Raw genomic sequence first — 27288 nt, 5'->3', positions numbered from 1 at the left:
ATTTCCTGCTAAATAAGCATAAAAAAGGAAAAAGTCATAAAAATGAAAATTAAAAAAAATCACGTCATTTTTTCTAAACTTTGTACACTTTTAACAACCATGCAGAATAACAAGTAATAAATGCTAAAACTGTTTTTGAATATTTGTTAAAATATATAGGTCTACTTTTATATGCCATTCTCTGACTTGGAACTGATAAACTAAGGAAGACAACTAGTTCTAGTCAACAACACCCACCATCAATTCTTGAAGTACTCTAAATGAATAGTAAAATTTGACTGCCAATCTTATGATACATAGCTCCAATATGTGTAGAATAACATTATGTAAGACAAATTTTGTTCCTGGATAGTATGTGTTATTTCTTAACTGCTTATGTTGTAAAAGTACAGAAAATGGTCATTATTCCTTTCAAACTTTGCTTTTGTGGCCTGGATAACGAAATTTAGAAATTAACCTATTTTCTACGTAAAACTGGGCAATTTTGAACATTTTCATTTACATAAGGTCTGAATAAAACGACATATGAATCAAGATTTACATGTATTTATACTAAAGTTATACAAAAATGTTTAGAAGTGAGTAGTTTTTCGAGATTTGAAACTGTATCAGCCTCCAAATATAGTCTCCCAACATGTTTTTGTCATACACTCCCAGGTCACAAAAGCAAAGTCTGAAGAGAAAAATAGGTCTTTTCTATTTACTTTAGGCATAAGCAATTGGGAAATAACACTTTCTGCTCAGGAACAAGAAAAAGTAAAAATGTTGTTACATAGTGTAATTTTTGTAAGAATGGGGTGTACATTACTGACCTTCAGACCCACAGTTCAGTATGCTAACCACTAGGCTATTCCCAATGTATGCATCAGAAAATAATTTAATATGAAAAGCTGTGCTTAATAGAATGTAGCAATAATAACAACAAAAGCAACCAAAGTCAAATTTTTAGCAGAAGAAAATACTTATATCTTGATGATTCTTTCAGTGCTTCCAAAATACAATCCAACTGGTTTCTAAGTTGAAGAAAACCCTGGGATTTCTCAACAACAGAAGCTGTAAACAATTCTCTTAGTGCCAAAGTGTGTTGAAGTTCCTTAACTTTGTCTCGAGCAGTTGTCACTTTTCTATCTAAAAGATTCACATATAAATGATCAATACATATCATACACTTTCAAAATTGTATTATGGTTTCAACTAATGGACAGCTTCTTTGAGATTACTTGTAAGAAAGAAAAAAAGGAAGAAGCAAAATCTAGACTATTTAAAGACAACAAAAGCATTTCATTTATTAAAGTGAAAGCTTCACAGTTTCATAAACTAACTAATAAGCCAAACTTTAAAATTACACAAAAAGTACTTGTACCTTGTATTCTATTGAAAGAAATTAGATGGGAGAAAACATCCCAGAATGGGTGAACAGAAATAAATAGACTAAGAAAGGAAATGCCAGCCCTGGGCCATTAATATGGGCAACTAAAGGCCCTCACAATACCAATCAATATAAAAGAGTCAAATGATAACAGCATGGAATGAAACAGAGGAAAAGATGGATGAAACAAAAAACAAACAGAGGATGGGCCAAGAATGGCATGTAAGATGGCATCCAACACAAAGACTGTGGCCAACTGCAACTGGGTAAACAAAGGCCATAAGTGGGGCATAGGGAGGTAAAATGGAAATGGCAAAAGATATGAAATGAAAAAAGAGGAAAAAAAGAAACCAAGGGTAAGAAAGGATTGATGGTAGAAAATGACTAACAGCAGAAGAAAATATAGGCACCCACAGAACTGTGAGGATGGGAAAGTCACTGACAAGAAGAGTGATGAACTAGATTTCTAGTAGAAGAAAACTGAGAAAAAGAGAGGGGCCTGAAATCTAGGGCAGTAAGGTTAGAAGTAGACTGATCTAGACAAAGAACAGAACTAGAGTAATGTCAAAACAGAAAAAAAATTAAAAAGATATTGAGGGCAGAAGCCATATATTATCACACCAGGTAAAAAAACACAACTGAAAACATCTGAGCAGAGAAAAGGAGAAATAAATAACAATTACACAAGAAAATAATAATGTAAAAAGGAATATAACCTAACTTAACAACTTCCAACAGCAGGTGAACAAAGAATAGAGGGATTGAGTAAAATAAATGATACAAGCAAAACAGAGAAAAAATAAAATCCACAATAGCCCATCTGAAGCATGAAGAAGTGTCTCAGAAAAACAGATTTAGGTGAGAGAATACAGAAGGATACAGAGATAAAGATTAAAACAAAAAATGGGGAACCAGAAATGGAAATAAAAGGTAAGGGGCCAAATGGATACCAGTGGCAGGGAACCAAGAAAGGAAGAGACAGAAAGTTTACAAATTAGGACCAAAGTAATCACAAATGTGAGGAAGATGAGGTACTTGGGTATGAGAAAAAAGCTATTAGAGAATGGAAACAGTATAAATCCTAATAACGAGAAAGGAGAAAACATACAGTAAACTCCATGCATCATGTATCAGGAAGTAAAAAATAAATAAATAATACAAAATGCATGCAAAGATAGAAAATCAAATACCACTGCTAGGAGTTTCAAGTTCTTTTACATTCAAGTTACACAACCAATACATTTGTTATCATATCTTATTGCCAGTTTCAAAAAAACTATTAGAAGATATTAATTCCAAGTAACTTCTTTGTACCGATTATAAACAAGTACATCAAATAAGATGAGCTGGTTTTGGAAACACCCTTGAAAGTAAATGGCATATGGACAAGACTTCAATCATCAGTTGAGAAAATTTATTTATATCTTAGTAAATGGAGATAAAGATATTCACACTGTACTAATGCACTTTTGAATTCTATAAATACCGTGCCTAAAATAACACAATGCACATATTAGGGTTTCGAAGTTATATTAACTAAATGAACAACAAAAAGAGTGCTTGCACATCATGTGACAAAAAAATAAAAAATTAGAACATTCAAAAATATTATTTTGAAGTTAAGAATGAATATAATATAAAACTCTGTGTTATAAAACAGATTTTGATGATAAATGTGTTGACACATATCAAAGTTGTTATACTAGCTTTTGAAATTAACTCTAAAATGTCATGTGTCATGACATGAGTAGAAGAACAAGCCATGCATACTGGGCTAAACTATAAAAGCAATTAATAGTGAAGTAAATTCTTATACAAACCTGAATTGATCATATCATTAAGAAGGTGGTCCAATGACTTTTCTAAATGTTGTTTTTTTGATTCAGCTTTTAACAACTCTTGCATCAGAAGAAATCTTTCTGATTCTAATTTACTCCTATCATCCACAACATCCTCTTGTGACTTCCCTTCTTCAAATGTCAGTGTCTGCTTGAGTTGAGCATGTTTTCTAACAACTAGTTAAGGTATTTTTTGCTCAAGTAGTTTAAAGATGATGAGCAAATCCTTGCAAAATGTATTTAAAAAACTGACTAGAACACACTATAAATTCATAACAATTAGTATCTTTATTCCAAGAAATTAATTTATCCCAAGTTTTATGAATTTCATTTAGAATTATAAAAAAATGTTAGAATTTAGTGAAATCATTTTAACACTATCAATATTTTTAAGACTAATATTCCATTTTTGTTTCTAATCTTCCAAATGTTAGAAATATTATATACTCATTTTATGAAAAAAATTGTGCTGTTAAAGACAAAGTTATTCAAAAAGTATCAAATACTAATTTTACTGTCCTAAAATGGAGTAAACACACTGTAAAGAAAATTATCTTGTTGGTTATTTAAAATTAAGCAAATCACACAAAATTATAATTATTTTCATATTCTTGAACTGTGAGCAAAATATATGACAAGTGTTGAAATAAAACACTAGCTAATGAAAAAATTATCCAAAAAATATACACTAATTAAATAACTGAATATGCCCTAATGTAAATCATTTTTTTTTACCAGTTTCTCTCTGTACTATAGTGAAAAACAACTAACAATCTACCCAAAATAACAAAACTATATGCTGATATCACTTACTTCTCAAAGCAAAATCCCTTAACAGATTAAAACAAAAAAAATGTATTTACTTATTCATAAAATGAAAGAGCTACATAAATAACAAGATGGTCTTCTTGGATCCTGATGTAATTTTTTTTTTTATCAACTGAATCTGAAAGAGTTAAGAATTCACCCCAAAACTTGTATACGACTTCAGTAACTTAACTTTTTTTTTGATATTTCAATATACTAAGATAATACTTTTCAAGCAAATGAAAATAGTTCTATAATTATTGGTACATTCTAGAAAGCACAATTAACTTCAAACATCCATGAGGTTCTCAAGTACAATTTTATAAATGGAAATAGAAAACAAATTTAATGTAAATAAAGTTCATAACTGCAGATATAAATCAACCTAGGGAGTCAAGGGAGAAATCCTTCTAAAGAAAATATTTTTATACAAGTGCATTATTTCCACTTGTATTTTACAAAAACATTATATAACGATGTAATACAAGAAAAAAAAACTGTGGATGACATAATGAGAAACAGAGATTTGAGTAACCTTCTTCTATACAAAAGATGTGAGGAAGTACCAAAACAAGAAATGAAAAAAGAATTATTCTGAATTGTATTCAGTGAACTAAGGGATGAAACAGTATTTTCCACAAAATTGTTATTCACTTCATTAAGCCTCTCACAACAAACAGTGTTTTTGGTAATTTATTTGTTAGTGGGCAAATAGATATTATAAAACACCTACTAAGGCATTTACATTTGGGTGAACTCTTGGTAAAACTTGAATTGTTATGTCCCCTGACAATCTTCCTTACTGAAGGTGGAACACATGACATTATCCTAGAATTATGAGAATGTTAATTACAAAAAAGGATACACCATAATGTTTCCTTTCACTTGCCTTACAGTTCTATATAAATAATAAAAAGAAGATAATTAATAATCCATCTAAATATACTTAATTCAATAAAACTTTATACTTGCACTTATTTTCTCTAACACTAACTATAATGAAATCAATTTATAGTAAAAGTTAAAATATATAGAATAAAATAAATAATACTTTTTTTCTAAAATGATTGCACACTGTAAAAGATAATTAGCTATTTATCATAATAGCCTCAGTATTTAATAATTTCACATCTATGTTCTATTAGATTCATGTTTTTATGATAGTTTGGAACCTCTCTATCCAGTGTATATTAGGGTAAGCAAATGATCAAGTTTCTATCATGTGACACACATACCCTATAGAATTGTGAATTTTTTTCCATTTTTGTTCTAACACAAGAAGTTTCTTGCTTATTTTAATGTTGTTAAAAATAAGTGACAATAGGCACAAATATATTTAAACCCAAGAAATTTAATACACACTTCAACTTGAATACATTCGCAATACTTCAATAATTTTACTTTGCCATCATCATGTTGTTTGTCCAAAAATGAGTCATGTACCTTTCAAAAATGTATTTTAGGACAACATAAAATATATCAGAAAGTAGAATAAAATGTTTCAAAATTACTATATTTTACCAAGATTTCTAATTAGAATATAGGTTGAAAGTTTCATCACAGCAAAAAGCAATGACTTTTCTTGCAAACTTCAGTTTTTAACTGCTAAAAAAAACAAAAGACTAATGAATCCTGTGAGTTAAAATATGCTATTTCTATTGGTTATAAACAAGTTCATCAGACAAGAAGGTAAGAGTGAATGATTGGCTTGATGTGCATAAAAAGATAGGATGAATTTCTCTTATGACTTGACAAATTTTCCTGACATATCAGCAAATAAAAGATTAAGAGATACAAATTTTATATTATTCCTTGTCAGTATGCATAGTTAATGCATTTAATTAGATATGCACTATAAAACTTTAACTTCTGAAGTTAAAGAAAGATCTTAATGCAGATGTGTCATAGAGCAAGAAAAAGTGGAGGCAGAGGGTTTTTACATAAATTTCTTTTAAAATTAAAATATTAAAAGTTAGAAAACATTAAAATTTGAATTATATACGTTTTGATGCAAAGTTCATTAACATACATTGATAAAAAAGTTGTTTGACCCTTTCCATAATTTGTTCAAGATAACTCTGGTGCCTCCATGTTTCAAAATGAACTGGACTGATTTAATTAAGACAAACCATCTTTATTTGTATTTTAAAATTATTTGCCCCTAATTTATTCACACTTTCATTTATTACAATAAGCTGTCACAAAAACCTAACTTTTTTTAACTCATTTCCAAAGAAGCCTGACACTGAAGGGAATGAATAAATTTAGAAGGTGAACTTGTAAAGTGGTGATGACACAAAATCTTTCACCCACTCATATTTGCACCAGCATATGAAAATGTAACATTTAAAAAATGTTTCTTTTTTAAATGTTTTGATGAATCACTTAGTTTATACTTTACTAATGTTTTCAGTTTAATATTTTTATAAATTTCAGATTTTACAGAGCAATGTGTCAAATGTTTTGTTTTGGTTGAATAGTATGTCATGATTGTCTTTCTTTTTCACACTTAGTTTGCTTCAAAAAATTAAATTTACATTCTAATTATACTTTTCATTGTCTGTCTAGAGGGTTCAAAAGTGCTGATGAATATGGTATCTTGACAGCTTTTATTAACATAAAAAAAACACATGTGAAATGTAAATTTTATACTAAATAGAGTATGAATGAAAAACTACATTATTTATTAGCAAAAAAATATCTTGCTATATTATCTGTCTAGCTAGAACTTTATCTTATTTTGCCACAACAGATTATTTAGTAATTTTGAGTTCCACTATATTTAAAGAGTATATTTCATGCATACAACCACAAGGAATTAATCTGACATTTCGAGAAAGTAATAAAAATTATTAATATCACTATTTCTGATAAGCATTAAATATATAACAAAATAAATTAATTTTTCCCAATACTGTTCTTAAAATGCAATAAAAAAATTAATTTTCACTTCATTGAAATTACTCAAACATTTTCTTTGTTCTGACGTACATCACTGATTAAAATGTAATACTTACTGCAAAGACCAAACATGTCTTAAAACATAATTCCAAATTTCAGCATTTCCCCCTCGACATAGCCTAAAATAAACATTTTAAAAAGTCAGTTATATCAAGGTTAAGTGTAAATTTCAATTTTCAATAAAGTACAGATTTTATAAAATCTTCAGAATTTTTAATACCAAAAAATTAATATCTTGAAGTATACAATGAAAATATACTTAATGTCCCCTTCTATTTATTTCCAAATTTCTATTCTTGATAAGTACACTCTTACCTAACACAAGTCTTCCTAAAAAGACTGAAATTCTAAATTACCTGAAGTACTAATCTTCTGAAACACACATGAAAAAAATAATGAAATTCTTAAATCACTTCAACTTAGAGGTTTTAAAATTAATGACTGAGAATGACAGACAATTTAATTGTGAATATGTTAACTGTAGGTAGTGAACAAGTAATTCAAGGAAATTATATTTATTAATTATTAGTTGGGAAGGTAACAGACAAGAAAACGTTTTACACTCTTATTTTGCAAAACTGATTACTTAATGGCAGTTACTACATCAATTAGTGTCACAAAGTAAATGATTAACACTGTATCTGTGAATAAAGTGTGTCATGAGCTTTCTATGCTTATATTAAAACTAATTAATCAAATTTATTACCAATGTGTTCAACAATTTAAATTTAGAGTAATTTAGATTTATATTGTTTTACAACTTTCCAAACTAATCTGAATCTGTGCAAGACTGATTCTGTATATTGACAAACAAATCTTTAGAAAAATATATTATTAAAAATAATGATTTATGTAAAACCAACTTTCCTAATTTGCTAAATTTTATGAAGAACTATAGTAAGCTTCACTTCTCCAATACAGTTTAGTCCAATCAATGGATGAGGCCTACACATAGGGTTTATCAAAATTACAATTACATTGATAAATCAGAATTATTATTTGCAATTACTACTGTTTTTGATCACTCCAACCTCTAGGGCTTCTGACTGTTACTTTTTTTATTAGATTATTCCAGCAATCCAAGTAAAAGAAAATATTGCTATCAAAACTTACTTGCCGTGTCTTTGTTAAAACAAAACTACTATGGTTATCTTCCACAACTCACTAAATTTGATCTGCTGAGTAAAATGAATATAACTGGCTGGTGACAGCCACTGCCAGCTTTTTTTCTTCTGATGTTATTCAACTGCCAACTAGAGGGAAAGTAACTTCTTTTGTTTTATTTGTAAGTACCACAGTTTGAGGAACACTGTCCCAATCAATTAATTAAATGTAATTGATTAAGGGAGTCACTGGTTGATCAATTAAGAAAATACCACTAATTAGTCAGATTTATTTCTCTTGCAAAAAAAAATCAAACTTTTTAGATTGTATGTACTATTTGATTAATTTTTTCATAGATTTATATTTTATTTTAAGTAATCCAAATTTACTGAGGATACTTAGAAGTGTGAAGATATTAGATAGCTAAAAGCTTAACTAATAGTTAATATACAGTGGTATTAATGGAAATGTTTAATAAAATTTAACATTTTCGGATATAAAATTAATATTAGCTGCATACTTAATTATATATGGATAACATATCCCTCCAATAACGTGAACCCCTGTTAAGCCAAACTCATATCACTCCTGACTGAACTCCCTGAACGTGAGTGATTATTGCTGTAAGTCAGCCCTATAGGACCACTCAGTGCTTCAAATTACAAGGAGATAGTGAACCTGATTCCATGAACAATGTACTGAATCAATATTGATCAAACAGAAGGTCCATGCCCACCCCAACTGGATAGAGGAACATCAAATCTGAACTAATATTTTGAGTAGGCCCTTCATGTAAGCTGGTGCTACTCCTACTGACATCCGAGAAAAACATCCAGAGATCCTGGTAGGAGGGTTCCCAACTTTGCACTCTTCTCCAGAAGTGAAGAAATTCACTCTGACAATCTGGAGGAAAAGCCTCCACCCACCATCCAAGTGTGGTAAGGACTCCCAAGCTCCACTAGTAAAATCCAGGGGGGGGGGTTAATGAGGAGTCTTGAAGAACATTGCTATAGGTGAACCAAGTCCTCTAAACTTTCAAAAGCAAACTGACTTCAAAGATTGGCATGGATTGGCCAATACTTTAGTCACAATAATACATGAGTAGCAGTCAATCAGCATAGTAAAGTAAAACCACCTATATGGTCTAATGGAACACCTTATTGCTACAGAGCCTGTTGCACCCTGTTTGAAGTATATAGAATTAATTGTTGCTAGTGTGGAATTGATTTCATAAAAGCACATCTGTGTGGGCAACATTCACCACAGGGTGGCATCCTGTGAAAACAAGGTAAGGGATCCTGAAAGGTACTAATCAAAATACAAATCCCTTTGTGTGATCTAGCATAAATGGTTAAGACAGCTACAGGGGGTAGACAAAACCTTCAGATGAAGAAACTACGAGATTATGTGTAGCAAGAGATAAAAGTATTACAGGAGATCCACATAGTGGTCCACAAAATGATCTCCAGTGGGCAGTTTAACCAGCCACTGGAGACATATAAATGTGACAAATCGTAGTATATATGACTTGCAGAAGAAGATTCTACACCTCCAAAGAAAGCCACGAATAAAAAAAAATCCTTATCTAATAGCTCTAACAGCATTAATGCAAGCAACTAAACCTTCAAGGCCCATGACCACAAATTGAATGTGTACAAACAGAAGAAAAAATAGGGATAAAATGAATCAGTAATAAAGATTTATCCCCTTCCTTGTCTGACATTTTCTTGTGTAAAAAGAACTAGTCTGAAGATGTAGAGGGAATGAGTATGTGGTTTGTGGACAAACAGTGCAAATCACCCAAACCAGTGATGTCTGAAGATCATCACCACAAAAAAAAAAAAAAGCCTCCAGGTAAAGGATATACATGGTATATAAGGGGTCAGGTCACAAACAGGTTTTAAGAAAGAACATGTAATGTAACCTTAAAATACCTGTTAGGTAGATGTAATAGTCATTCGAAACCAAGAACATAAAGTGACTTGAGAAATACAAAGAGGATTAGAGACTTGAAGTATATATAGTCATAAGAATCAAACAGTAGTCCATAAGGCCACCTTAAACAGGGTAATTGTAAAATGTACAAAATCGCTGCCAAAAAGCAAAGTCAAAATACAAGTTGTGGTTGACACTTTAATTGAAATTACTTCAATCTACCCACAATACACCACTGCCAGTAAGAGCCATTTCTGTTACGAAATGTTCATCTTGGGACTAAGCAAAAACTGAGACATACATAGCAACCCTAGAAATTAAACCCCAAAGCCATGCAAAAGACTACAGAATATATATGCCTGCAGTTTGAGCTTCTAAATAGCCAGGTGTACCATATCAAGTCATGGCTATTTCCAAAGAGATAGCCTAAAAAGAAGTAGAAGAGTGATGGAGACACTAAAAAATGCTGGAGATGCAGAAAACAGAAAGTAGCAAAGGATTGGGTGCTATCAATAGGACCCAACAATGGGTTAGAACAAATAATTAGTATCCAGAGTAACATATGAAGTAGAGGGAAGGCATGAAGATGTAATCCTGTCTTGATGGAATGCATCCATTGCTAAAACCCAAAAAGAGAAACTGAATACCAAACTACCAGTAGGTGGGCAATCCAGTGAGAGGCCAACCCATTAATTAGAGATGCAATATGACAGTCAATTCAACAGAACCTTACAGTGTTACATCTATTCTGTTGGGAGAATCTGTAAAGATTGAGACAATTGACCTGCTACTACAGGCATCACCCATGGAACATGGTAAATTAGTAGGGTGATAAGATAGGAATGGTCCCAAGAAACAAGGTCTAAAACTTTAAAACAAGGAGCCCTGGACCAAGTGACTTCTCAATGAAAAGAACAAAGCACTACCACAGAAGTGTCAGAGTGAAGCCTGATAATTTTTCTTTAATGAGCACAGACCATGAAGCAATGCCTGTTGAAGAGCAGATAAGACTAAAACATTGGGTAGGGAAGCCTCTTTCATACAAAGAACTGAAATTCCTGATTGTTGGTTTATGTACCCCATTCCTGAACCAAGGCATTCACAAAGAGATGGAATACTGGACATGGTGGCAGTAGAGAAACTCTTATTATTGTAGTAGTGTCCTGACTTAACAACCCATAGAAATCAAAAAAAATAATCTTTACTGAGGAAACTGAGGAATCCAGTGAATCAATGTTTTTGATATCTTGGTTACATAAAAGCCATTTAAGGATCTCTCAACCTGAAGGCATGAAAGATGCAAGTGATGTCACACTCCCAGAAGAGAAAGAACTACCTGTGTAGTAGCACTGAGCCTGATATGAGACAACTGAGCCCAACTGAGATTTGAAATGAAATATAAAAATACCCAGAGACTGATAGCATATGTAAATGGAGCAAGAATAGAAGTCTCAGCCCTAAAAATGAAGCCTGCTTTGGTTATTTCTGATAACAGAATCAGGAAGTGACAGTCTGACCATTGAAGAAGTGATGCCAGCAGTAGCCAGTTGTCCATGTAATGGTGTGTGCACAATGCATTGGAATGAAGATGGTGAAAAAAAACAAAAAACAACTTGTTATACACAGCAGAAACCATGAGAAGGCAATGCAAGCCACAAGGTAAAGACACAAAAGTACAGTACCTAACCATTATGCACAGCAAACACTGATAATGATGGGTCTCCACCATTACAGCAATGTGCAGGTATGAACAAACTACAATAAACTTGGATATCTACAGTCCCAGTAAAAAAATGTCAACTCAGATTCAAGCATGAGTAATTTTTGAATATTGGAGAATCTAGGTATTAATATAGTGGAAAAAGATCAATAATTGAACACAATCATCCTCTCTGCATATGCCAAACCACCAACAGGAAAGAAACCTTTAAAGGACTAGTACAATCCTCTCACTACCCCAAGATCAACTAAATTCTGACAGCACTTGAACCAAGTTTCAAATCTCAATCAGGAGTTTGCTTCCCCTCAGTGAACTAGGCATACAGCCCAATGTGGCTTTGCTATAAGAAAAACACATACAAATCTCAATAATTTGTAGGAGACAGAAACCCTAGAAGTTGGGTGGATAACAGTGGTGAAAATGTGAACTGAATGTCAAACCCTTACTCAAGAACCTGCAATGCTCCTGAATCCATGATTAAGGTTACAACACATCCAGAAATTCTTGGGGCCAAGCCCCCACATACTCTGAAAGTGTACAATAATCACCAACACTGATGAGAGCAATCTGGCTGAGAAGCAAAACCCTTAGATATGGACAAAATCTATTCTGAGTACCAATGTACTGAAGGGCTGTTGTAAGGAATAAACCATAGGGAATAAAACTCGAAACCTTAGCATTGCAAGCCTACAAATTCCAAAATGTCAAGGATTGCCTTCAATGGACTTCTCATTTCATCAATTGACTGTAGTCAAAAATTAGAATTTTGATGACATCACACCTTCAAATCACATATAAATGTCTTATTGCTACATTCCAAATACCAATATGAGTATTCATTCTTACTAAACATTCAAAGGAGATATATATACCAAACTCATTCTAACATGTACTAGTCCATCTAACATCCCTTGAAATGAATAACAGCCTCACTCCAGGACAGGCATGTTATAAAAACAAGTCTCAAAAAAAATCTTCACTGTTATGATACACAAGTTTTGTATAACACAGGATTTGTGCTTGTGTTTACCTCCTGTTTTCAGGATACCAACCTTCGACTCTGAAGATAAAGTAAAATAATCCTTTTACAATAATGTGGAAGTTATCCTCACTTTGATTCCCAAGGATGACAAGCTGATCCTTCTTGGAGACTTCAATATCAGGATTGGATAGGCATGATCAGAGGACAGGGACTATGAAACATGAATTCGAATGGAATTCTGCTACTAACCAACTGTTCAGAACACAATTTTCTGGCAGAAAAACTAAATTCTAAAGAACAAGAAAACATTCCAGGTCTGAACATTGGCACCCCATGGATTATATCATCATCATCAGAGCAAAAAATATATATGCAAGGCCTGAAAAACTATGACAGGAACTGATAAATGTTGGACCCACCACTATCTGGTGTGTGCAACAAGGAACATATCCTTACTACAAAGATGCAGAAAAATCTCAAAACATGCCTAGAAAGAATCAACATTACTGCCATAAAGGACCATATATATATAAAAAAATTCAAGAGTCACTCAATACCTTTCTCTTGAAATCTCCTGAAAGTAGCTCCATAAATGACACCTGGGAAAGCACCAAATATTCAGTTCATAATTCTGAAATCATTATTTGGAAAAGCTAGTCATTATAACACCAAGATTGGTTTGATGAAAATTACACTGAAATTACCAATATAATGAAACTAATAAGTATCTCTTTACAAACCACTAACTAGAGGTTGCCAGCTAAGATCCATAGCTTCTATGTATGTGTGATCATATGTGTGTATTTCCAATAGGTACTTACATCCTCACATAAATAGTTATGTTTCAGTTCTGTCCTCTATATGCAAAACATTTTTTATGCATACCACAAGCCTTTTATTGAACTGACTGATTTCATTGCATCTCTCATGCATATCATTATGTGACAACCCTCCACCAAAAAGAGCATGACACTCTCTTAACACGTGACTACCTCTATTCAATTTTCTGAACTATAAACGAGTTTAAGTAAAAAATGGAACCACTGGTTTTCAGTGGAGCAGAAGGGTGGGAAATGTCAAAGGTAAGTAACTATCAGAAATATATTTTCAATATAGGAATATTATAACTTCTAGTATGATACATTACTTCTACTCACATAAATAGCCAGAATCCCATGTTGAATAAGTGAAGGGACCAGTGTGAGGAAGTAAGAAAAAGAAACATCCTTCAAAATCTTCTGAAGGACATTCCTCACAAGGTGATAATCAGTTTCTCAGATCAGATATGGGGAACCACACAACTTCTGATCCAGGTATCCTCTTTACTCATTGTTGAAGGATTTTACACATATGGGTGATAAATGAGAGGAGTATATCCAAATGGGAGAGAACTACGGCTGGAGAGTAATCTGAACCTCAGTCTCATAAAATACAAAAACTGGTAAAAGAAATAGATATGCCCCTAGGTATAGAGTGGCTAGCAGATGAGAAACAGTACATAGCAAGCCATGTACATCAAAATCCATGCTGCCAGGAATCAACATCCATGTGGGTGAAGGATGAGGATCATACTGTTGGTAAGTTGATTACAATCCAAAACCCAGCCATCTGCCTGGTGGAGGTAGGAAAGAGAATCATACCATCTTCACCTCAAATTCAAAAGACCAAAGTGAATCTCATCACACACACATATTTCTGACTCCTAAACCAAGCACACGTTAATAGTATAAAGTGATATATCAATTTGAGAACCCAACATCTGGTATAAAAAGATGTCTACATAATATAAATTAACTCCATCAAAAGTGAAACTGGACAGAACCTACTGAAGTACATTTACATCCTTGGAATAAGATACATTAACTGCTAGTGGAAGGGAAAGAACCATAACAATCCCAAGTACCTCCAACATGACCCACAACACTGATGGAGAATAATTAAGGAAAGGATATACACAACTCCCCTGCTGAAGTGAATGGTTTTACAATCATTTCTATATTTTATTTGTATTTCATTATCTTATTCAGGAAGATGTCTCCACAGTCCACCACCCCAACAGCTTAGAACTGAAAAGTGATAAGGACTCTCTAACTCCACTAGAAGGGGAAGAGTACAACACCCGAGACTACAAGGCATGGCAGAGAAGGGCAGCTATCCCCTTCTACTTTATCCATGTAGTCCATGGATAAGTGCAATCTGAGACAGGTAAATTTATGCAGCAATTCTATTGCAAAGATAAACCTACAAGAGATCTTGTGGAACATCCCATCTCTACAATGCATGTTGTGTTCACCGTGAAATTATAATATGCAAATCAACATGGTTTAATTGTGTGGAATTGAGTATTTAAAGGATACCTAGTTAAGCATCACTTGTTACAGAGCAGGATCCAGTAAGAAAAAGGACATGCTCCTGAAAAAGATAAGGTAAATTTAAGAAAAAGTAACTTTCCCAGTCAAAGTCTCATGAAAGAGTGAAGGATATCAAAAGATGAATGACAGCACCTCAACAAGAAAGAGTTATTCACAACAGAGAATGGGAGATGAACAAGCGAGATTTAGTCCCAGTACTCAATAGATTAAAGTACCTCTGACTGACAGCAGGATAGACATGAAGGGAAAAGGGAAAGTGCATGATAAGAGTGAAGACACCAGGAAGTGAATATAGGAAGAAGGATAGAAGGAAAAAAAAAAAAGGCCAATCAAATCACAATCTCAATTCAACAGGTCAGGGTAGAAGGGAAAAAGAAAAAATCACAGACAAAAAAGTGAATTAAGGGAAGGAAATATGGAAACTGAAATAAATACCAATAAAGTAATCCACAATATCTACTGGACCAAGAAAGACATCCGGACCCACTGAGAAAAAGCATAGAAGATAGTAAGAAATGAAAAAGTAAAAATAAATATAACACATAAGACACTACAGATTAGGATAATAGAATGATCCAGAACAAAAGAAACAGAACTGAAACAGCCAAAAAAATTGAAGCAGTGCCATCCATGAAAGATCAATAAGAAAGAACTGAACAGCAGGAACATTTAAAATTTGGGAGAGGAAGACTAACACAATGATGAAGAAAAATATAAATCTGAACTTGACAATAGTCAAGACTAAAAACAAAAGAGTTAACTAATTGAATAGTGTGTGGGAACAATAACCTATTGCATGAGACATGATGTATGGCAGAAACACAATACAGTGAAATTAATGATTGATAGTCCAGTTACAGGTAATTCTAAAATAAGAAAAACCATGGCAAGTCCAAGAAAATGTTACAGCAGAAAAAAAACAACAGGCTAATGGTTAACCTAAAGTTGACTGAGTATTAACCAGTTTATTGAAACTTATTTTATGAAACCCAAGTAACAAACAGGTAATAATATTAACAATAAAAGTACACAAAAACCACACCAGTATAACCTCTTATCTTTCCAAAGTCAACAGACTGTTTCACAAGTGTATAGATTCCCAAAACCCAGATGAGGCCCAAAGAAAGTCAGTTCCTAGTACAATCAATCTTCCAACAAAGTTGAAAAATCTTCCTGCAGAGTACCCTAACCTGAAGCCTATGTAAATGTGCTAATGCAACATAACTTCTGCAACAGTAACAGAAAATTTGTAATCCAAAATAAATGACCAACTACAACTGCATTGGAAGAAAACAATAAAAGGTTTTGTAAGAATGTAATAAGTAGTGTGTAAAACTATAAAATAATTCCACTTCGGAACAACTCAACAAATTAGAATTATCACTATCTTGTAATAAAGAGTAAATTTGTTCTGAGAAATTAATACACATGAAAAGGTTTTTAAATATTAAAACAATTAAAAGTATTAGATATGGAAAAATATTAATGCATTTGAAGAAAGTATAAACTAAACATTAACATGAGTACTGTCAAACAAAAAGTGATAATTCAGTAGAGTTGAATAGAGGGAGTCACAAACATCAAAAAAGTACATCACTTTTTGGTTGAGGGTTGTTGCCTAATGATTTGCGTAAGAGGCACGTTGGAAACAATCAATTCAAACTGAGGGGAGATAAAAGGCTTATGGCATGCATAACCTATAAATTTGTTGGTTTGAACTATTTATCAAACAATAACAAATTCAAGCAAGTACTTCAAAACTGGTTTATTAAAATCTCATACAATTCAGTCTGTAAAAGACATTTTAAAGTTAGTAAAGACAAAAAAAACTTGTTGAAATCACATTGAAACAAATTTATTTTCTCTTCTACAATAAATACTCATATTTTCTACTTTCTAAGGTGGCACTCTACTTGTATGTAGCCCTACTTTTATATGGTTCGAAAAGAAGATGAGCGTTCAGAGATCAATGATTTAATATGCAGATAACATTTCTTGAATACAGTTTACTCATCAATATAATGCTTTAAAGTACTAAGAAGTTCTGGATATGAATTCTAGAAAAATAAATGCAAGACACAAGGTATTCACCCTGAGTAAAATAAATTTTATAAAATTATTATGTAAGATTTTATTACCTAGTTGTTTATGTTGGCTACTAAATGTAAAAGATTTTATGTAAAGTTGGTATAAAAGTACTAAAACTACACAAAAACTAATATTTTGTGACACATACTCTTGAAGATCACTTGGATCGGGCATTCTACTACCAGCATGTTGTCCCATCAGCCGAAAACCCATTTCTTCCACTGCCCATTTGTGAAGAAGTTCAGCGAGATCAAGCATGATTCTTAGACCTAAAATAACAGCAATAAAAAGAAAACTTTAGGATAAACTATAGAATATTACCAAACAAACAGTATAACACAAATACCTACACTAACAATAAGTTACAAAGTTTACAAAAAGAAAGGTTCATCCAAATAAATAAATGTGTGTGTGTGTGTGTGTGTTCAATATACTTCTTCACATTTCTTGATCAATAAGCAAATTTGTCACAGTAATACAGGATAACATTAGGAAAGTCAAGTTAATGGGGGATATGGACCCCTCCCTCCATCTACTTTCATATCTAATTTTAAGAAAAACTATCACTGTTGTCTATCACTTGTATTAGAATAAAACTATGGAACCACTACTGCCAGAATTTTTGAAAACAGTATGTCTTTCTTTCCAGTACAGATATCCTTATGTATTTTTAAGAAACTTAATATTTATTAATTTAAGAAAAATATAAATATAAAATAATTCCTATCCTTTCTTACAAACAAGTTTTATTTCACCCATTCAATGGACAGATACTCCAGCTTGCATCCCATTTAAAGATTAGCTTTTTGTTGCATAGGAGAAAGTAAGAACAAGTACACTGAAAAACAGCTTAGCAAGAGAAAGTAATAGTTTATATGTGTGTGTGTATATATATATATATATATGGGGCCTATTAATAAAATAAAGACAACATCAATCGTAAATTATCTAAATTCTCTGAAAAAAAAAAAGGAAATTTTGAGGAAAATAATACTTTTAACTTTGAAGTTAAGCTTTGGAAATGTACAATAACATCAACAAGTTTTATTATTTGAAAGTGTAAGTTCATTACTGTAAAGGTTTAAAGTAACTTTAAGGACATTCACTTTAGTATTATAACTGAATTTGAACAGAAATATCTATGTGAACTACATGCTATACTTCATTGGCCTACAATCTTGAATCGCAGACACAGTTAATTTCTAAAAGCAATTATAAATACATGTAATTGCACATTTAACTGACCTAGTACATATATGACAACAGCTATATCTAAATTAACTGTCATCTATGTACTAGGTTAGTTAAATATGCAATTACATGGTTGACTCATTTTTACACTTTCATAAGCAGCATTAACTTTATTATTAAATATTTATGTTAATATTTTCTTACTTCTAATTTATTACAAGACAAAAGGTTATATTCCCCAATAACTTACAAAACAAATTGACTAACTATAAATTCAATTACCCTACAAGGTGTAACATTACCATTAAGAAATTCTGAAAACCATACAAAAGGTTCAAAACAAAAACCTAAGTAGATTTTATTGTTTTGTTTATTTTATTGTGAATACTACTACATTGTTATGTGGACATTCAATTCATCAAGCATGTAAAATAACAATGAATCTACTGTAAAATGTTAAAGCATTTATACCAAGTCTTAATCTGTTATTAATAATAATGTTGTATGAGTAATAGAACATTTCTGCTTATAATAATTATAAGATAAAAGAGGATGCAGAACTGTATGAATACATTATAATAAACAGCTGTTTATGTTAGTACTATTTGTGGTTATATTTTGTTTGGCTAAATACACAGAAAAAAATATTCAAACAGTCCAAAAACAAAACAAAATCTTAATATGAGAATATTATTGTTGTAATCCCTTTATAGCTGAAAAAAAATAACATATTTAGGTAATTTTAAACATTTTTTGAGATTCTCAGAAATAAAAGATGCCCAACTGTCAATTGCTCTAACTCTTATCTTCAAGCAGTCACTGATACATATATTTGTCACTATGGGCTATGCATCAAGTCTACATACTTTCTTGTTCACTATGTTTTATAAACTGGACATAACCATAAATAGTTAAAGTGCCCTGGTTCATCTCATTTCAAATAATACAACTGATCTCCTGTATCGGTGACATAATTTTTATAAGAATTCCTAGCACTATAGGATCTACAGTTTTATACATCAGAAAACCATTCAGTTATAAACACCAATATCTTCTTTCTTCGACAGGTATACCCACAACATCAAGTTACAACTGTATTTTGTAAATTGTTGTATATACAAAAATGTCAACCATTTTTACCAGACTTCAGTAACATCATGTGGTATCGTTTTTTCATTTTGTTTTCTTTGTTTTAAAGTGAAATACTTTATACATCTGTTTATAAAATCACAGAACATCTTTCTTACACACTGGTTTCAGTGTTAACCCAGAATACAACAGGCTTAAGCTCAGCATAAAAATTATATCTAGTATCTTTCACACTTGTATCAATTATATAAGTTAATCATGAGTATGAATGAAGTAACAAAACTGAGATTATAACAGTAGTCCAATTGGTTTTGTTAAGAGATAAAACCCATAACCCCTTCCACACGTAGCCTAATAGAAAACTTGTATCTTAATCTTTACAGAATGTTTCACTTTAAGACACTTTTTTTCAATGTTGAAACTTCATTCAAATTGGAAAACATCCTATAAAGTTAAACAGAAAGATTATCAACAAATAATAAATGTAGTTTAAGAGTATGAAAATCACTGGTAAATAAAAATTTAGTAAGATATTGAAACAAACATAGACCAAGAACAAGATAGTTTAAATCAAGAGAAACCTTGAAAAGCTTAGTTTGTTACAAAAAGAAATATTTAGTGTTTAAGCTTATATTAAAAAAAAATCACTGTCAGAAATATAAAAGTGACTTAATTCAAGTCTAGATTACCCTTTATTTCAAATATTAATTTTTTTGTATTCTTGTATTTAGAATATACTATAATAAAATAAGAAGCATCCATTCTATTAATCCTCTGAATGACCTTGGAAGCTTCAATAAAATCACTTGCTATCCTTCTTCTCTCCAGGAAAAACAAGTCAAAAACTTAACCCAAGACATTTATACAATCATCTTATTAGCCCTGCTCTGGATTCTTTCCGAGCCATTATCCTTTCTCACATAAAGAAGCCAAAACTATACACAATGTTGAAGGATAGGCTTAACACTCAATTTATTTAGAAAGATAATTACCTATTTGGACTCATAATCAGTGTATCCATAAAATCATCTTATAATTATTTTACCTTTATTACTGTCAAAAGAGATCTGGTTTAAGAAGAAAGCTTAGTTATTACTAGAACTTGGTAACAGAATGATCAATTACATAAGAATATAGATTACATCAATCAAGTAGTATCATAAATAAGAGATTAATTAGTGTTATGATTAAATCCATTATCACCATGAAAGTAATAAACTAATCAAAATTAGTGTTTTTATTTATTCCTACAATCATTTATTCCAACTATTCAAATCTCATGTGTGAATAATTAAACAGTTAAACATAGTTGATTAATGATCCTGATAATTAATGAATTTGCAAGTTCCACTAATCTTTCAGCCCTCTTTTAAATGTTAAACCTCTGAAAAAAAAAAAAAAGTCCTCAAAGATTTGTTTATTTTCTCTAGAATGTATAAGAACTAGATGATCTAATGTATTTAAAACCTTTAGTGGCTTTAACAAACTGTTCTTAAGAGGTTTGTTGAACTGATGAAATTATATTTAGAAGTTCATTTCCTACTTTGTAAAAAAAATGTGTATAACTATGATAGTCCAGATTTAACACTTTCATTAAGTTATTAACTGGTAAAATTGTTTACCAGATAATATGACACGTTGGAAGTATGAAGTCTTAAAATCTTAAGTTTAAGAATGTGAGAAGTTATACTTTGGTTGAAAAATAAATACAAATGAAAACAATGTAAAAAAAGGAATATATAAGGTTAAAATAATAAAACTTAGATTAGGTTGATTTCTTTGCAAGGTAACACTGACTGAACAAAATGGTATTCTGCCACCTTGTCTTTTCTTATATTATTTTTTCTTGCTCAGAAAGTGAAACATGAAACACTAAGACTCTAGCCTAGTGTTTTATTAGTGTGTCGTCTTAATGGGAAAACACAATTCTAAGTACCTGTTTCACTTTTTTTTCTAAAAATCATTTCGAAACTGGTTTATAAGGTGAAGTACACAAATAAAGTTTCCAAATCATTTTTGAGGCAATTTCTATTGCCATTGAGTATAATTATGGATAAGACAGAAATGCTGTAGGAAATGGTTCCTCACTAAGACACAAAATTATATTACTAAAAACAAAAGTGTGAACAGCATCAATCAATTCTATGTAAAATCAACCACGTAGCACAAATTATTTATTACAACATAACTACAAGTGTTCATATGACAGTAGCTTCGGTAGTCTTACTTTATAAACTTAGTTTTCAAGTTGTTTATATATTTCACTTTGATCATAATTAAATTTTAAAATTTACAAACTATATGGCACTTCGAAGTTTAAGTTTCAAATGTCAATTTGAAGTGTATTAGACTTCAGTTGCTCGTCTTACACTCGAAGTATCTAAGATTTTTCGTTTTAATTCAAAGTTTGACATTGAAATTAAAATCAATTAGTATTAATGTTTACAATAAACCGGTTAGTAATTATTCATAAAATGAGAATATACTGACAGCAAACGTACCAGCATTAACTATCCGCTGGAGAAAAGATTGAACACCATTTAGATTACCCGCCAACACGTATGTATGACGAACAAAATCTACTTAAGCAAATTTAACCTTTAAAGTATATTTCAATATCTATATACTTTATAAACCAGGTTACGCTTCTGTTTAAGAAATATATATAAGGTAACACATGAGGCATTAATATTAAAAGATAAATTTTCAAATTAATTTTAAAATAACAACAAAATAATTCACTATTATAAGCACTATATTCAAAATTAAACTTGAACTAAAGAATTAAATTTGTTATTCAATTATTGTCATTATTTAATTTATATAACTCAAGCATATTTGTTACACCCTATAAAATTTCTGATAAAATGTTTTTACTTGAGATGAAAAGGAGCTATATAAAATTTAATATATTCCTGCTTGTTCTCTATTTATTATCAAATATGTATAAAACCTTTCGTAAAAATAATAGTAATTCGCTAAGGTAATTTCTACAAAAAAACAACAAAAATGCATTACAACCATGTGAATGATATGTGTATATATAAAATAGTTAATATCTATCGATACAAAAAATGTGGTACAGGAACATACAATGTGTTTCTGTTTTTTTATTGCAGAATAATATTTATTCTGAATTCACCCTTTGTTCTGAATATGTGAAGATTTCATATAAAACATGATAGAGAAAGTACAACCTTAAGTTGATCTTGTTTCAAGTTACCTTTCTGTCTTTGTTGTTTTCGAAGCAAGTAATGCCTGTTACAGCCAAGGAAGACTATTACTTAATGCGGTGATATTTACGAATATCGAAAGCAATGTCTGTCCTTCAGAGATTGTTCAGGTGATATCTAGAAGTCTTTGTTTTTGTTCTGAATTTTGCGCAAAGCTACACGAGGGCTATCTGCTCCTAATTTAGCAGTGTAAGACAAGAGAAAGGACAGCTAGTCATCACCACCCACCACCACTCTTAGACAACTCTTTCACCAACGAATAGTGAGATTGACAGTCACATTATAACGCCCACATGGCTGAAAGGGTGAGCATGTTTGATGTGACGGGGATTCGAACCCGCAACTCTCGGATTACGAGACGAGTGCCTTAACCACCTGGCCAAGTCACAGCCCCAACTATGTTGCAATGAAAATTATTAATTCCGTGGCTATCGCATGTCACTTTGGATAAATGGAAGATTTCTTTGAAGTTAAAAACCTTGAATTTGTGAGTTTGGTCCGGAACATCACAGAAAGTAATAAAACTTTATCGTCAACAGTCAATTCAGTGATCCAGTGAAAATAGCAGTCTGATGTAAGTAAACTGGAAATATATATACAGATGTTGTAAATGTGTGACTTTACCATTTAATGTGTTATGTATGTGTGTGTGTGTGTGTGAAAGGTTCGCTGTATATTTTGATTTTGTATATTGTTTCACTTTTTAATTTGACGTATTGAATTATGAGTATTAAAGTGTTTTCTTTTTGTGTATTATCAGGCAGACGGTAGAACTCCCTATGTAGGGATAAGTTGGACTGTTTCACAAAACGGTATTTAAATATCTCCTCAATAGGTCATCAGAACTCTACAATACTATACAGTTTCCTTTTTTAAAAATATGTGTAATGACTGAGTCGCAAGTTCTGTGAATGTATTTAAATATCACAGCAAAAAGTTTGAATTTCCTGTTCTTCTTTCTTTTGTTTCTTTTTTGTTACATGATAACTAAAAAATACAACAGTGTCAACGAATTTTACTAAAGTGACATAATTTGAAATGGAATATATGTTTTTATAAATTACATTATTATTGTTATTTGAAGTTAGCTTTTTTGGAGAAATTCGATATTTCTTTATAAAACTTAAGTACAGGGTGAAATATGAATTACCAGCCAATAATAGACAAACAATAGATATTACAATTGGGATCTCACTGTATTTAGAAGTTGGTTATAAATACAGTCTTCTTTTATCTATTGAAACGCTGCAATAAAAAAACAACAAGCAAGCAAGAGAAGAAAAACTTTTCAAAAAAGGAAGTAAAACAAAAAGAATGCAAATAAAATAGTAGGAGTAACGTTTGCATCATCCTTACTTAATAACATACTGTTTATTAAGTACATTTGTATGGAAGGGTTATTACAATATATGATGTAAAATAATATTCTGATTTGACCAATTCCACGTTGAACGTCATTGTAATGTCTTTTATCATCGTTGAATAGCTGTTTTTATATATCTTATGTTTTTATCTTAAAGATTTAACATTTAATTTCTATGATTAAAAGTCTTATGCTATTGGGTTTGTACATGATTTTGTGTTGAAGGGTCTATTTTTAAGTTATTTATTGTTCCGTGATAATAAATAACCAACCCATTCCCCATATTAATGAAGGAATGTTGATTATTATTCCAAATTGACCTTGTGTATCTATATGAAAAGTGACAATCTTTTAGTAACATTTGCAAGAGTGTAGTACACAAAAAGAATTTGTACTCAAGATATATTTGTGAATAATCAACGTCAGTCTGACTCAAACTCTGACACGTCGAATGTAAGATGATGTTCATGTGAACAATAAAAATACTTTTGTCTGTCATAGGTTACGTAGCCCTAAAATCTTCAAAGTACATTTTTACAGTTTCCTTCAGTATTCCTGTATATTGTATATATTTACTCGTCTTTATCGTGGACTGTCACAGAATCGACAATATAGGGTAAAATGAACAGTTGATAATTCTTATATCAAATACATAATACCATACTGAATAACACTTCTTTGTAAAAGATCGAGGCGTGCAGCTTTTGGCCCTCATTCTTGAACATAAGATTAAATGGCTTATTTATTTCTTATTACGTAATATATTTCAAGAGATTAAAGTCTCGTTTTGTATTCATTATTTAAGGGTAGTTCACACTATTGTATTTTTCTTTGTTCCAGGGTTGTGATGTTTGTGCGATGTGCTCATGGAATCCCCAAAAGATAGTTTCTGACCAGCACGTCTTAAAAGTTTATTGGATGTAAAATTAAAGTTAATTGCCATCTCGGGACAAACCTGACCTATGAAAGGCTGAAAAGCGTAGTATATGAATACACCATATGTTTCTATCTTATTCTACTGTTATAATATTTATTGTGATTTTATTATTTGTTCTGAATATGTGCATGTCTCATGCAATGTGGTCGAGAAAACTGTTAACTTTGTTTTGATAAATTATCTTTGTTTCTTTATTTTTCAGCAAAGTCATCAATCTCAGAGGGCACATTATACCTACGTTGTGGTTGAACTTCAGTGTTGGCCACTATTAGAGACCGAGTTCGATCTAGTTGCTTTGATACAGGATGTATACCAAGATTAACTGAAGTAATACTCTAAATTTCCAGTTTTGAAAGCATGCAAGATGCAGAAACGCTGACTGGCAGTTAACTGACATTTTTAAAAGGGAAACGAAACATTTTGTTTGTTTGTGCTTGAATTTCACGCATAGCTACACGAAGGCTATCTGTACTAGCCGTCCGTAATTAAGGAGTGTAAGATTAGAGTGCAGTTAGTCATCAAAAATCACCGCTAACTCTTGGGCTACTCCTTTACCAACGAACAGTAGGATTGATCATAACATTATAAAGCTCACTCGACTGAAATGGCGAGCATGTTTGATGTGACGGGGATTCGAACCCACGACTCTCAGGTTGCGAGTTGAGCGCCCTTAACCATCAAGAGATAAAACATTGATAAATCAAAATATTTCCTGTCTCCTTATGAATCAAATAAAAGTCGGGGGCAACTGCATCTTAGATCTTGAATCTCTGAATATGCTGTGATATCCACGTTTCCCTCTGATTTCTCCAAGCCAGTTCCCTTGGCTGTGTTTTCGCTAGATAGTAGATTGGGACAGTGGGCGCAAAGTTGGTTTTTTCCGAGTATTCTATTTTATTTTGCCTATCTAAAACAAAATTAAATTTTTTCAAGTTTTAAAAGCTTTTTAACATATAGCTTTTCGAAACCTTTTAGTAACTTTTGTAGCTATTGGGAGCACTGTTAATCTTGGATTTTGTAAGATGTTTTTTATAGCGTGTTGTTGTTTTTTGTTTTCTAATTGAAAAGAGAGAAGCTATTTAATTGTTTTTCTTTACAAAAGCGTGTGGAACAATGAAATGGACACGACAAAACTGTTTTTGGAAGAAAGTGAAGTTGAGAATATTAGGCCTATCTTTGTCACTGTCTCTGGACTGGTTCGTTCTGCACTAGTTATTCATAATATTTGTTGGTGGTTTTTGAAGTGGTTGATTATTTACCTTAATTTAGCTTTATTGATGATTTAATGGCTCAAAATATATGAAAACAACTACCCTGTAGCATCAGTAAATTTACTGAATTTGCATACACATAGGATATAGACCCATTTAAAATGTCAAGTATTGTACTTGACGTATGACAACGAGATCGACACAGATCTGATCGTGAGAAAAAAAGATGAGTCATTTACATTAAGCAGATAATATGGCTAATCTGACATTAAAGAAAGAGGAAATAAAAAACACACTCTGTAAAACATCCATGTTACTGTGTTCAAGATTATCAGTGCTTTCAGAAGGTAGAAAAGTTACAAATACCACTGATAATTAAAGTTGAAGACCTCAGAAGACTAACACAGCATTAAAAAAGCATTACACACTCTGTAAAACATCCATGTTTTATCACAAAGACCTTTGGGGCTGAGAGATTTCATTTGGGGCTGAGAGATATGGCCCGGCATAGCCAGGTGAGTTAAGGCATTCGACTCTTAATCTGAGTCCCTAATTTAGTAGTGTAAGACTATAGGGAAGGCAGCTAGTCATAACCACCCAACTCTTGGAATGGGTGTGTTTTTCTTACAGGAAAGCCACATCAGGATATCTGCTAAGCCCATCAAAGGGAATCGAACCCCTGATTTTAGCTTTGTAAATCCGTAGATTTACCGCTGTACTAGCGGGGGACGGCTCAACTCTTGGGCTACAAATAGTGGGATTGACCATAACATTATAATGCCCCCATGGCTGAAAGGATGAGCATGTTTGGTGCGACAGGAATTCGAACCCGCGACCCTCAGATTACGAGTCAACGCTTTAACCCACCTAGCCATTAATACATATACTATGAAGGTCAGAAATGGAAGACAAGTTCTTGTTCTTTACTTAGGGAATTTACAATGAAACCTTAAATGTCATAAAAGTGAAGGGGCAGACCTAGAGCATTAAAAAGCATTGGTATATTTATTCACTTAAGCTCCATCTTATTTAATTTGCACATCTGTTACAGAAAGTAGTCGTTAGAGAATATTCAGTATATGAGGACT

At 31.8% G+C, this 27288-nt stretch overlaps 1 protein-coding gene across 1 annotated transcript in view; it reads right to left on the bottom strand.

Annotated features, from left to right (window-relative positions):
• LOC143227371 (uncharacterized) overlaps window positions 1-22095 on the bottom strand; it is a 29026-nt gene extending 6931 nt beyond the window's left edge. Inside the window, exons 1-6 of the mRNA XM_076458825.1 lie at window positions 21958-22095; window positions 17325-17445; window positions 7032-7094; window positions 4880-4912; window positions 3190-3377; window positions 963-1128 (exon numbers count right to left, since the gene is read on the bottom strand). Coding sequence (XP_076314940.1) covers window positions 963-1128; window positions 3190-3377; window positions 4880-4912; window positions 7032-7094; window positions 17325-17434 — 560 coding nt within the window. The 5' untranslated portion in view covers window positions 17435-17445; window positions 21958-22095. The remainder of the gene's footprint in view (window positions 1-962; window positions 1129-3189; window positions 3378-4879; window positions 4913-7031; window positions 7095-17324; window positions 17446-21957) is intronic.
• Window positions 22096-27288: the final 5193 nt, after the last annotated feature.

The sequence above is a fragment of the Tachypleus tridentatus genome, chromosome 9 (assembly GCF_004210375.1).
Source record: "Tachypleus tridentatus isolate NWPU-2018 chromosome 9, ASM421037v1, whole genome shotgun sequence".
NCBI classification, from domain to species: Eukaryota; Metazoa; Arthropoda; class Merostomata; order Xiphosura; family Limulidae; genus Tachypleus; species Tachypleus tridentatus.
This window is presented reverse-complemented; position numbering and strand designations above follow the sequence as displayed.